General features: G+C 34.4%; 2 protein-coding genes and 1 non-coding gene across 3 annotated transcripts; 2 read left to right on the forward strand and 1 right to left on the reverse strand.

Annotated features, from left to right (window-relative positions):
* Positions 1 to 1691: 1691 nt before the first annotated feature.
* On the reverse strand, positions 1692 to 2063 carry LOC113381145 (histone H2B-like). The gene has a single exon (XM_026620121.1). It carries the CDS (start codon positions 2061 to 2063, stop codon positions 1692 to 1694), a length of 372 nt encoding a protein of 123 aa, XP_026475906.1.
* Positions 2064 to 2152: 89 nt separating this feature from the next.
* LOC113381144 (histone H2A) lies at positions 2153 to 2700 on the forward strand. The gene has a single exon (XM_026620120.1). The coding sequence runs from the start codon at positions 2284 to 2286 to the stop codon at positions 2656 to 2658; it is 375 nt and encodes a 124-aa protein (XP_026475905.1). The 5' UTR covers positions 2153 to 2283; the 3' UTR covers positions 2659 to 2700.
* A 5764-nt stretch (positions 2701 to 8464) lies between these two features.
* Positions 8465 to 8583, forward strand: LOC113381157. The gene has a single exon (XR_003367522.1). It is a non-coding gene; the product is annotated as a 5S ribosomal RNA (ribosomal RNA).
* The last annotated feature ends 4695 nt before the right edge of the window (positions 8584 to 13278 follow it).

Here is a 13278-nt window from a genome sequence, read left to right on the forward strand (position 1 = left end):
GGCAACTTTCGTATGAGAAGCTCGGTGCTCTTCTGGTAACGACGGATCTCACGCAGAGCTACGGTGCCAGGCCGATAACGATGCGGCTTCTTCACACCGCCGGTCGCCGGCGCGCTCTTGCGAGCCGCTTTCGTTGCAAGCTGCTTACGGGGCGCCTTGCCACCGGTGGACTTGCGAGCTGTCTGCTTCGTACGGGCCATTATAACTCCTAGATTTCGTTTCGAGAACCTTCTCGTTTGACGATCGTTTTGATACTGACGCGTCCGGCTCGAATATTATGATCAAAATACATTACGAATGTCCGATGCTGTGCTCGGCTGTCATTGGTCGGCGCCGAATGCTCGCATAGCTATGATGGGCGTGGCCTAGCGAGCTCAAACTTTTCAATAATTTCGCTCGTCGGAATTCAGTCGTTATTCAGACTTCGAGCTGTTAACATCAATTTGTAAATTTATCCCGACTGCGATATATTGAAAAATGACCGGCCGTGGCAAAGGTGGTAAGGGACTCGGAAAGGGTGGCGCTAAGCGACACAGGAAAGTTCTTCGCGATAATATCCAAGGTATTACAAAGCCGGCTATACGTCGTCTTGCTCGCCGTGGCGGCGTCAAGCGTATCTCGGGTCTAATCTACGAAGAGACCCGCGGTGTTCTGAAAGTGTTTCTCGAGAACGTTATCCGCGATGCAGTCACATACACCGAGCACGCCAAGAGGAAGACCGTAACCGCTATGGATGTCGTATATGCGCTCAAACGTCAGGGTCGTACACTGTACGGTTTCGGCGGTTAAATTGATCAACGGACGCAGTCATTTCTTATAAATACAAAACAAAAAAGAGCCCTTTTAAGGGCTGTCAAATATAATTAAAAGAACAAGTAATATATTTTACAATTTACGTACAGGCTTTATTTGATTTTATATGAAATTTGTTTATTTTCTTGCAGAATAACTTGCTTTGGTAATATTATTGATAATATTATCAAATTGGAAAGCCCTTCGAATATGTTTTAAAGAAAGTATTAATTAATATATATTTTACTATTTTTTCGTATTGACTTTTTATATGCAATTGATTTCTTTTCTTACATGGGGGGGGCTTCAATTAATAGAAAATAGAGTATACTTTTAGTATTAGTATACTTTACAGTTAAGGGCTTCGAAAAGGGCTCTGAATTGAAGGAGCTCAATTAAATGAATGAATTTATTAAATTTTGCATATTATTTAAATTTATATAATATGTAATAATATATTTTATATATTTAAATAATAAAATTTTTAAAATATTTACGACAATAATTTTATTTTTACGAAAATATTTAAATTGCGATTTTTTTTAATATAAATATATTTTATAATAAATTAAAATAAACTTAAACTTATTAACTAAATTTGAAAAACTAAAGTTTTAAATTGAATTGAATATTCAATCATTAATTTTTATCATATTGAAAATATATAGAAATTGAACATTATTTATAATATAAATTAATAATAACGATCTCTAATAGAAATCTGATCAAAATTTATTGAAAATCCTAATAAAATATCATTAGTGTCAGGTTATTTTATTTTATCTATAAAACCAATGTAAAAATTATAAAGTTCTTTTGTAAAATATTTGTGGGCCCTGAGAAGGGCCTTTGTTATTGTCGACAGAACATATAAGTGGCATCACAAAATCTTCATCATTTTATTTCGAGCTGGTGTACTTGGTTACGGCCTTAGTACCTTCGCTGACGGCGTGTTTGGCCAACTCGCCTGGTAGCAATAGCCGGACTGCTGTCTGAATTTCCCGACTAGTGATTGTAGAGCGTTTGTTGTAGTGAGCCAAACGCGATGCCTCGGCCGCTATACGCTCGAAGATATCATTCACAAAGCTGTTCATGATGCTCATCGCCTTGCTCGAAATGCCCGTGTCAGGATGGACTTGTTTCAAGACTTTGTAAATATAAATGGCATAGCTCTCCTTGCGCTTACGTTTCTTCTTCTTGTCGCCCTTTGAAATATTTTTCTGGGCTTTGCCTGCTTTCTTAGCCGCTTTACCGCTGGTTTTCGGTGGCATGTCTGATGTTTACTAGTACACTGACTGATACGAAATGAGTCGTGCCGACGCTCCGTTTTCGTACTGCTTCAACGTTTTGACTGAAGCCGTAACAACGTACGTAGGCAAGGGAGGGGCGTGTCTACAAAAAAATGGGCGTGTGCTTGCAACGCTCAGAAATCTATACGGGCCCGTTCGAGAACTTTGATATCATTCTCAGTTTGAACACGAACCTGTAAACATGTCTGGTCGAGGCAAAGGCGGTAAAGTCAAGGGAAAGGCTAAGTCACGGTCTAACCGTGCCGGTCTTCAGTTTCCAGTCGGTCGTATTCATCGTTTGCTACGCAAAGGCAACTATGCCGAGCGTGTCGGCGCTGGTGCACCCGTCTACCTCGCTGCAGTCATGGAATATCTGGCCGCCGAAGTTCTCGAGTTAGCCGGCAATGCGGCTCGCGACAACAAGAAGACCAGAATAATTCCGCGTCATTTGCAACTGGCCATCCGCAATGACGAGGAACTCAACAAACTGTTATCGGGTGTTACGATTGCTCAGGGCGGTGTATTGCCGAACATACAAGCTGTGCTTTTGCCAAAGAAGACAGAAAAGAAAGCTTAAATTTCTTTTATTGTCGCAAATTGACATAAAACCGTCCTTCTCAGGACGAACAACTTTATTCAAAAAATGAACATATATTATTTTACTATTTATTTATTATTTTACTATTTTATTTATAATACTATTTAATTTACTATTCAATACTCATTTTAATTTATTTTAATTTTTTATCATAACATTCGGTATATAATTTAATTGATTTTAGATATTTTTATTTAAATAAATATAAATAACAACATTTGTTTGAATGAATCAAAGAATATTTAAGGTTATAAATGTACGAAATAATAACTTTATTTATTAGTTACGTTGTTATAAATCATTTAAAATGAATATAAAAAAAATCTATATAAGTATATTAATTTTTGTAGTGATTTCAACATCAAATAAATAATTCTTGTTTTATTATCGAATATTAGCACATTTATATGTTATTATGTTATCAATTATTATTGAATTTCACTAATATCGATTATAGAATTTGTATATTTAAAAAAAAAAATTGTAGGGTTTGTTAATGATTTGATTTTTATAACATTCGCAATTCAGGCTAAAATCTCGCATGTTTTCTGACCCTCGAGCAAACGGTTATTCACGGTCGTCGTGTTTAGGAACTGCCGCTGTATAGTGGCCTAAATGTTTCAGCAAGCATTTACGCTAGATATCAATGTCAATACCATAATACCTTATAGCAATTTGTTAGTCTCGACGAGAAGAATAAAATAATAATTATTCATAAAGAAAATAATAATGTTATAGTGAATTTTGACGCGTGTTTTTAAAAAGGGGCGTGGCTTAGTGATCGTGGAAAGTTTTACTAATAATTATCGTACAAAATTTATTAATAATCATAAATAAATGTACAAAATAATAACTTTATTTATTAGTTACGTTGTTATAAAACATTTAAAATAAATATAAAAAAAAATCTATATAAGTATATTAATTTTTGTAGTGATTTTAAAACCAAATAAATAATTCTTGTTTTATTATCAAATATTAACACATTTATATGTTATTATGTTATCAATTATTATTGAATTTCACTAATATCGATTATAGAATTTGTATATTTAAAAAAAAAATTGTAGGGTTTGTTAATGATTTGATTTTTATAACATTCGCAATTCAGGCTAAAATCTCGCATGTTTTCTGACCCTCGAACGAGCGGTTATTCACGGTCGTCGTGTTTAGGAACTTACGCTGTATAGTGGCCTAAATGTTTCAACAAACATTTACGCTAGATATCAATGTCAATATCATAATACCTTATAGCATTTTGTTAGTCTCGACAAGGAGAATAAAATAATGATTATGCATAAACAAAATAATAATATTATAGTTAATTTTGACGCGTGTTTTTAAAAAAGGGCGTGGCTTAGTGATCGTGGAAAGATTTACTAATAATTATCGTACAAAATTTATTAATAATCATAAATAAATGAATTGTTATAAAATTATAATAGTATTATTATAAAGTTATAATGAATTATTATGAAATTTTACTATTGTCGAATATAAATTTTGTATATTTAGGTATTATTTACATATTTCCTTAAAATTTAAGAAAAATTAGATAATCTCGAAAAAATTATATGAACACACATAACGATTTATATATCATTTTATTCGTGATTTTATTCTGCATCTTTCGTACGAACAAAGTTTTTTCGTATCTTTTACTGTTTAGCTAGTAGAGAGCAATCTGTGTGATTGATCACTTATTGAAATGCAAATTACATTTAGATTGCAGCAATTATTGACAATATTTCTATATTTTCATAAAGAAACCATATAAATTATAATACATTGTTAAAATTTCGTATGGTTCTCCAGTCATTCAATTCTAATAACAATCACCATTTAGGCTAAAATCTTGCATGTTTTCTGACCCTCGAACAAACGGTTATTCACGGTCAGCGTGTTTAGATATAGCAGCAGAGCCGCATATTCAGTTCAGCAAGCATTCAAGAATAAAAGAATAAAATAATATTTATTAAATATCAACTAATATATAATCTTTTCTCGGCAATGAATATAAGATATTATTATTTTATTCTATACAATTGAATTAAAAAAAAAAAACATAAATATTATATTTTATTATTAATGACTAAATTATTTATACATTCGATTTATTTTAATAAAATATAATATGATAGAAATATTATGATTTTACAGAATAAACAGTTTGTGAATTTTTTGACTCAAGTTATTTCAAGAAACAACAGTACAATTGTTTACTGTTTTGTATTTTATCGTTCTTTTGAAAACTACGAATGAAATAATTAATTATAACGATAATATTATTTTATTAGATACTATGCAAAAAGAGAATAGAGCACACTTCGTTGAACTTGAATGCACGACGCGACATAATGTTTTACACAAATGATTTCTAACCGAATTTTATGCGTTGGTGTATTGATAGTGTATTACATCGTAAATATAATTAATTATTTCATACAAATAATATTTTATTTTAATAAAATATTATATTCGTTATTTAATCAAATCGTTTATATTAGCTATTGTTCAGTATAGATTCATAGAGTACTCAAATGAATGTTCAATGACAGTTTATGAACAATTATGATACTATTTATGAATAAAATTTACAAAAACTGTTTCTAGGATATATAAGTATAATTACATCGCATCAAAATATAACATATCTCAATGCTCATAAAATGCGATAACAATAATAATAATAAAATAATAATAACAATAATGCAGAATAAAATTATGAATAAAATGGTATATGAATGGTTAAGTGTGTTCATATAATTTTCTCGAGATTTTTCGATTTTCCTGAAATTTTACGACGGCAACTCGCCTGTAGGCCACACCGTTCGGAATTCGAAGTTGCGATATATGGGAAAAAAACTAAGAATTTTGAGACCTTTCTAACGATGTATAATACTTTATATGTTTTCTTTACAGAAATATCGAATCGTGAGGAGTATGCTCCAACCTAGCCGCACTTTTGCATTTTGACAAGTTAACATCTACACATATTGCTCTATAACATGAAAACCGTAAAAGATACGAAAAAACTTTGTTCGTACGAAAGATGCAGAATAAAATTATGAATAAAATGGTATATGAATGGTTAAGTGTGTTCATATAATTTTCTCGAGATTTTCCGATTTTCCTGAAATTTACGACGGCAACTCGCCTGTAGGCCACACCGTTTGGAATTCGAAGTTGCGATATATGGGAAAAAAACTAAGAATTTTGAGACCTTTCTAACGATGTATAATACTTTTATGTTTTCTTTACAGAAATATCGAATCGTGAGGAGTATTGCTCCAACCTAGCCGCACTTTGCATTTTGACAAGTTAACATCTACACATATTGCTCTATAACATGAAAACCGTAAAAGATACGAAAAAACTTTGTTCGTACGAAAGATGCAGAATAAAATTATGAATAAAATGGTATATGAATGGTTAAGTGTGTTCATATAATTTTCTCGAGATTTTCCAATTTTCCTGAAATTTTACGACGGCAACTCGCCTGTAGGCCACACCGTTTAGAATTCGAAGTTGCGATATATGGGAAAAAAACTAAGAATTTTGAGACCTTTCTAACGATGTATAATACTTTATATGTTTTCTTTACAGAAATATCGAATCGTGAGGAGTATTGCTCCAACCTAGCCGCACTTTGCATTTTGACAAGTTAACATCTACACATATTGCTCTATAACATGAAAACCGTAAAAGATACGAAAAAACTTTGTTCGTACGAAAGATGCAGAATAAAATTATGAATAAAATGGTATATGAATGGTTAAGTGTGTTCATATAATTTTCTCGAGATTTTCGATTTTCCTGAAATTTTACGACGGCAACTCGCCTGTAGGCCACACCGTTCGGAATTCGAAGTTGCGATATATGGGAAAAAAACTAAGAATTTTGAGACCTTTCTAACGATGTATAATACTTTATATGTTTTCTTTACAGAAATATCGAATCGTGAGGAGTATTGCTCCAACCTAGCCGCACTTTGCATTTTGACAAGTTAACATCTACACATATTGCTCTATAACATGAAAACCGTAAAAGATACGAAAAAACTTTGTTCGTACGAAAGATGCAGAATAAAATTATGAATAAAATGGTATATGAATGGTTAAGTGTGTTCATATAATTTTCTCGAGATTTTCCGATTTTCCTGAAATTTTACGACGGCAACTCGCCTGTAGGCCACACCGTTTGGAATTCGAAGTTGCGATATATGGGAAAAAAACTAAGAATTTTGAGACCTTTCTAACGATGTATATACTTTATATGTTTTCTTTACAGAAATATCGAATCGTGAGGAGTATTGCTCCAACCTAGCCGCACTTTGCATTTTGACAAGTTAACATCTACACATATTGCTCTATAACATGAAAACCGTAAAAGATACGAAAAAACTTTGTTCGTACGAAAGATGCAGAATAAAATTATGAATAAAATGGTATATGAATGGTTAAGTGTGTTCATATAATTTTCTCGAGATTTTCCGATTTTCCTGAAATTTTACGACGGCAACTCGCCTGTAGGCCACACCGTTCGGAATTCGAAGTTGCGATATATGGGAAAAAAACTAAGAATTTTGAGACCTTTCTAACGATGTATAATACTTTATATGTTTTCTTTACAGAAATATCGAATCGTGAGGAGTATTGCTCCAACCTAGCCGCACTTTGCATTTTGACAAGTTAACATCTACACATATTGCTCTATAACATGAAAACCGTAAAAGATACGAAAAAACTTTGTTCGTACGAAAGATGCAGAATAAAATTATGAATAAAATGGTATATGAATGGTTAAGTGTGTTCATATAATTTTCTCGAGATTTTCCGATTTTCCTGAAATTTTACGACGGCAACTCGCCTGTAGGCCACACCGTTTGGAATTCGAAGTTGCGATATATGGGAAAAAAACTAAGAATTTTGAGACCTTTCTAACGATGTATAATACTTTATATGTTTTCTTTACAGAAATATCGAATCGTGAGGAGTATTGCTCCAACCTAGCCGCACTTTGCATTTTGACAAGTTAACATCTACACATATTGCTCTATAACATGAAAACCGTAAAAGATACGAAAAAACTTTGTTCGTACGAAAGATGCAGAATAAAATTATGAATAAAATGGTATATGAATGGTTAAGTGTGTTCATATAATTTTCTCGAGATTTTCCGATTTTCCTGAAATTTTACGACGGCAACTCGCCTGTAGGCCACACCGTTTGGAATTCAAAGTTGCGATATATGGGAAAAAAACTAAGAATTTTGAGACCTTTCTAACGATGTATAATACTTTATATGTTTTCTTTACAGAAATATCGAATCGTGAGGAGTATTGCTCCAACCTAGCCGCACTTTGCATTTTGACAAGTTAACATCTACACATATTGCTCTATAACATGAAAACCGTAAAAGATACGAAAAAACTTTGTTCGTACGAAAGATGCAGAATAAAATAACGAATAAAATGGTATATAAATGGTTAATTGTGTTCATATAATTTTCTCGAGATTTTTTAAATTACGTGGCTAAGAACAAAATTTCAAGTCAGTTATCCCTATGGCAACTTTTCAGTTGCTTCGCGTTTCAAGTCAGTTATCCCTATGGCAACTTTTCAGTTGCTTCGCGTTTCAAGTCAGTTATCCCTATGGTAACTTTTCGGTTGCTTCGCGTTACAAGTCAGTTATCCCTATGGTAACATTGCAGATATATATTAAATTATTACTGAAATTTCATTTATAACCTTATGTATACATATGATTGTATAGTTTTACTTGTCGTCAACGATCATACCATGTTGAATATACCGGTTCTCGTCCGATCACCGAAGTCAAGCAACATCGGGCGTGGGTAGTACTTAGATGGGAGACCGCTTGGGAACACCACGTATCGTTGACTTTTTGCCCTAGTATTTTACCGATGTTAAGTCAAATTATAAATAGTACATACTCTCGGTATAAACTGTTAAAATCTTTGATAGAGATGAGAAAATAGTTTATGTAAAATGAAATAATATATATATATATATAATACTGCATATTTTGTTATAAAAGATATAATATACTGAATATTTTGTTATAAAAGATTCGAAATATTCATGGGTTGAAAGTTACTACTTATTTAGAGTATATTACAAAAATTAAATAAAAATAGCAACTTGCACGTATTTTGCAAATTGACAACTTGCACGCATTCTGCAAATTGACAACTTGCACGCATTTTGCACATTGGCAACTTGTACGCATTATGCATTATTGACAACTTACACGTACTTTGTTTGACTGGAAACTTGTACGCATTTGATTTGATATGTAACTTGTATGCATTTTATATAATTGGTAACTTGTACGCATTTCTAGAGAACTTGGCGAAAAACATTCTCCCTTATAAGGAAAAAAATATATAAAATATATAATCATATATTCTAAATAAGAAATACCAAATGTTTCTCTTTAAAATTACAATTTCCTCGCCAATTATAAAGCATATTGAAAACAATTTAGCTTGTCTTTAAGAAATAATGAATATATCAAATATTTCCATAGAAGCGAGTTTTATGTAAAATAGCTAGAGGTACCAAAGAAGTGCCGTGTGTGTTACAATATGCACAATTTTTCGACGGCAAAGTCGAAATGATTGTGGCATACTGTAACCGGCTACAACGTAAGGCTTAAGGCTTATGCTCTAATAGCGTGGGGTGACGTCAAGCCAACATGACGAATCCCAAGCCAAGGGCTGAGTCTCAACAGATCGCAGCGTGGTAACTGCTCTACCGAGTACAACACCCCGCCAGGTACCTAAGTCGTTTACAAACGATTCCGAGTCTCGACATCGAACTAGTGACCCATGATCGACCGCTATAGGCAGGACAGATATAACGGATGGATACCGCCACTGTCCAGCGCCTCATTCGGCTAAAAATGGCTCGTGCGATAAACGGCGTGTGCCGAATACCTAATAAATCACATTGTATTGAGCCTTTCGACTCACGAGACTCCTAGAGATATCGTTGCTTACTTTGTCTAGAAAGGATACGGCCTTAGAGGCGTTCAGGCATAATCCCACGGATGGTAGCTTCGCACCACCGGCCGCTCGACCGAGTGCGTGACCAAATGTCCGAACCTGCGGTTCCTCTCGTACTGAGCAGGATTACTATCGCAACGACGATTCATCAGTAGGGTAAAACTAACCTGTCTCACGACGGTCTAAACCCAGCTCACGTTCCCTATTTGTGGGTGAACAATCCAACGCTTGGCGAATTCTGCTTCGCAATGATAGGAAGAGCCGACATCGAAGGATCAAAAAGCAACGTCGCTATGAACGCTTGGCTGCCACAAGCCAGTTATCCCTGTGGTAACTTTTCTGACACCTCTTGCTGAAAACTCTTCAAGCCAAAAGGATCGATAGGCCGTGCTTTCGCAGTCCCTGTGCACACTGAACAACGGGATCAAGCCAGCATTTGCCCTTTTGCTCTACGCGAGGTTTCTGTCCTCGCTGAGCTGGCCTTAGGACACCTGCATTATTATTTGACAGATATACCGCCCCAGTCAAACTCCCGGCCTAGCAATTTCCTCGAATCGGATCACGCTAGAGTATAGTTGGCGATCGGCGCGAAGCCTCACACCACTCTTACACGCTTGGCTCTAGAAAACCGTGACAGTCGGAACGAAAGTTCTCGACGCACGCTTTCCACCCAATCGAGTAAGTAAAGAAACGATGAAAGTAGTGGTATTTCACCGACGATATTATAAAAATTGAAGATGAAGTATCAGAATCTACAATAACTAGCAATATTACTCCAGGTGAGACATATACTCCAGATGTTGATTTTGATTCTAAAAGCAGTTCGGAAAGTTCACAAAATACCTCTCATATAAAACGTGGTCCATATAGTCGAAGATATAAGGCTCCAAGCTATGCCTTAATGTGCGACAGATTTGCAATTTCTGATAGAGTTGGTTCTGGCGTGGTGACGGCATTCCTGCGTGACCTGGGCATAACGGATGATTGGGGCAATCCTGTCATTATGGATAAAAATAAAAGCGTTCGTGAGAGGCAGAAAAATAGGCAAGCTCTACACAAACGATATGATTCTTCTGAATTAATAGCATTTTCATTCGACGGCCGAAAAATGATTCTATTACCATGGAAAAAATCGATAAGAAGTTTCACCCACGAATGATTAAAGAAGCGCATTTAGTTACTTTAAAGGAACCGAATGGCCAATTGTTGGGTTACACAAAATTGGAAAATGAAGATTCGGAAAGTAAAGTAATCAAATTGAACGAGTTTTTCGCCGATAAAGGAATAGCTCTCGATTCTTTGATAGGCATATGTTGCGATGGTGAACCAGCAAATACAGGCGTGAAAAATGGTATTTTACGTCGATTTGAAATTCAGTTTAAACAGGCCACTGCATTGGTTTGTGTGTCTTCTCCACTTTAACGAACTTCCACTTCGCCATTTATTTAACTATTGGAAAAATCATTGACCACTGGACCACGAACAAAAACTGGAATATTAAGCAAACAAATTGAAACATGCGAAAATATACCGGTGAGTTATAACATATTTACTATTTTTTAATACCCTATGTTCAAATTCAATATAATTTATTTTTTCCTATATACTTCCAGCCGGTAAAAGACTTTGAAACAATCCCACTTGAAAATTTGGCTGATATAAGTCCTGCTGAATCGACAACTGACTCAAGTTATTTAATAAAAATAGCTAAAGCAGTTGCTTCTGGAGAAGTATCGACAGGCTTAGCTAACATGAAACCAGGGCCAATAGCACATTCCCGTTGGCTCACGAAGGCTAGTAGGTTACTTCGGTTATATGTAACTACTAATAAGCCATCCAAGAATTTGAAAATTCTGGCAAACTACGTAATGAAAGATATATTCCAATATACTTAACATTAAATATTACAACTCTGTGGTGTATGGTAGTATATTATTTTATAAATTTATTAGCTGGACTCAATATTTAGACTCGAATTTAAGACAAATTGTGAACAATGTTGCTAAAGAAAACGCATACTATGCTCACTCGGAAAATATTTTATTAGCAATGTTGTTTGACAATAAAAAGGAAATACGAGATTCAGCTATAAGAAAAATCTTATATTACCGTAATAATGTGGAAGACCTGACGCAATTGAGAGATTACAAAACACCCGAAATAAATTCGAATGGACCGACTATACTAATATGATAGATATGGATGATTATTCAATATATCCGAACCAGCCTTTACGCTAAATATTCCTCATGAACATCTAGTACAATATCTACAAAGCAATGAGTGTCCATGGAGTGACCCTAAAATTCCGGTCCACATTCAGGGAACTGAGAGACATGTTCAATTACTGGCTAATGTATCGAAACGCGTATTAGAGCAAAATCGCGAAGGTGTTATGACAGCGACACTACTATCTCGTGAAAAGCATCCTCGACTGGAAAGCAAGCAAGATTTCAGATATTAATTTATTTAAATTGTATTAGCTAAATGTGAGAAATTTTATTTTAAATAAAATGTAACTTAAAGAAATAAAAATGTTTTTATTTAAACCATGTCATGTAAATAAATAATAGAATAAATATATGTCATTCCTAAAAACCCAAAAACAATATTTTTCTACAAAAGTAGTTTGACCTGTTTCGATGCATGATTCTAAGTTAGGCTTACTCGCAAATGTCCCCTAGAAGTTTACTTGATGTAGTCTGATGTACCCGTAAGTTACTGATTTCAAAAAGCCGGAAAATGTTTTTAACCTGTTTCGATGCATGATTCTAGGTTAGGCTTACTCGCAAATGTCCCCTAGAAGTTTACTTGATGTAGTCTGATGTACCCGTAAGTTACTGATTTCAAAAAGCCGGAAAATGTTTTTAACCTGTTTCGATGCATGATTCTAGGTTAGGCTTACTCGCAAATGTCCCCTAGAAGTTTACTTGATGTAGTCTGATGTACCCGTAAGTTACTGATTTCAAAAAGCCGGAAAATGTTTTTAACCTGTTTCGATGCATGATTCTAGGTTAGCTTACTCGCAAATGTCCCCTAGAAGTTTACTTGATGTAGTCTGATGTACCCGTAAGTTACTGATTTCAAAAAGCCGGAAAATGTTTTTAACCTGTTTCGATGCATGATTCTAGGTTAGGCTTACTCGCAAATGTCCCCTAGAAGTTTACTTGATGTAGTCTGATGTACCCGTAAGTTACTGATTTCAAAAAGCCGGAAAATGTTTTTAACCTGTTTCGATGCATGATTCTAGGTTAGGCTTACTCGCAAATGTCCCCTAGAAGTTTACTTGATGTAGTCTGATGTACCCGTAAGTTACTGATTTCAAAAAGCCGGAAAATGTTTTTAACCTGTTTCGATGCATGATTCTAGGTTAGGCTTACTCGCAAATGTCCCCTAGAAGTTTACTTGATGTAGTCTGATGTACCCGTAAGTTACTGATTTCAAAAAGCCGGAAAATGTTTTTAACCTGTTTCGATGCATGATTCTAGGTTAGGCTTACTCGCAAATGTCCCCTAGAAGTTTACTTGATGTAGTCTGATGTACCCGTAAGTTACTGATTTCAAAAAGCCG

Source organism: Ctenocephalides felis, unplaced genomic scaffold, assembly GCF_003426905.1.
Source record: "Ctenocephalides felis isolate EL2017-DRISC unplaced genomic scaffold, ASM342690v1 CF-g0.4_SCAFFOLD_02631, whole genome shotgun sequence".
In the NCBI taxonomy this organism is placed as follows: Eukaryota; Metazoa; Arthropoda; class Insecta; order Siphonaptera; family Pulicidae; genus Ctenocephalides; species Ctenocephalides felis.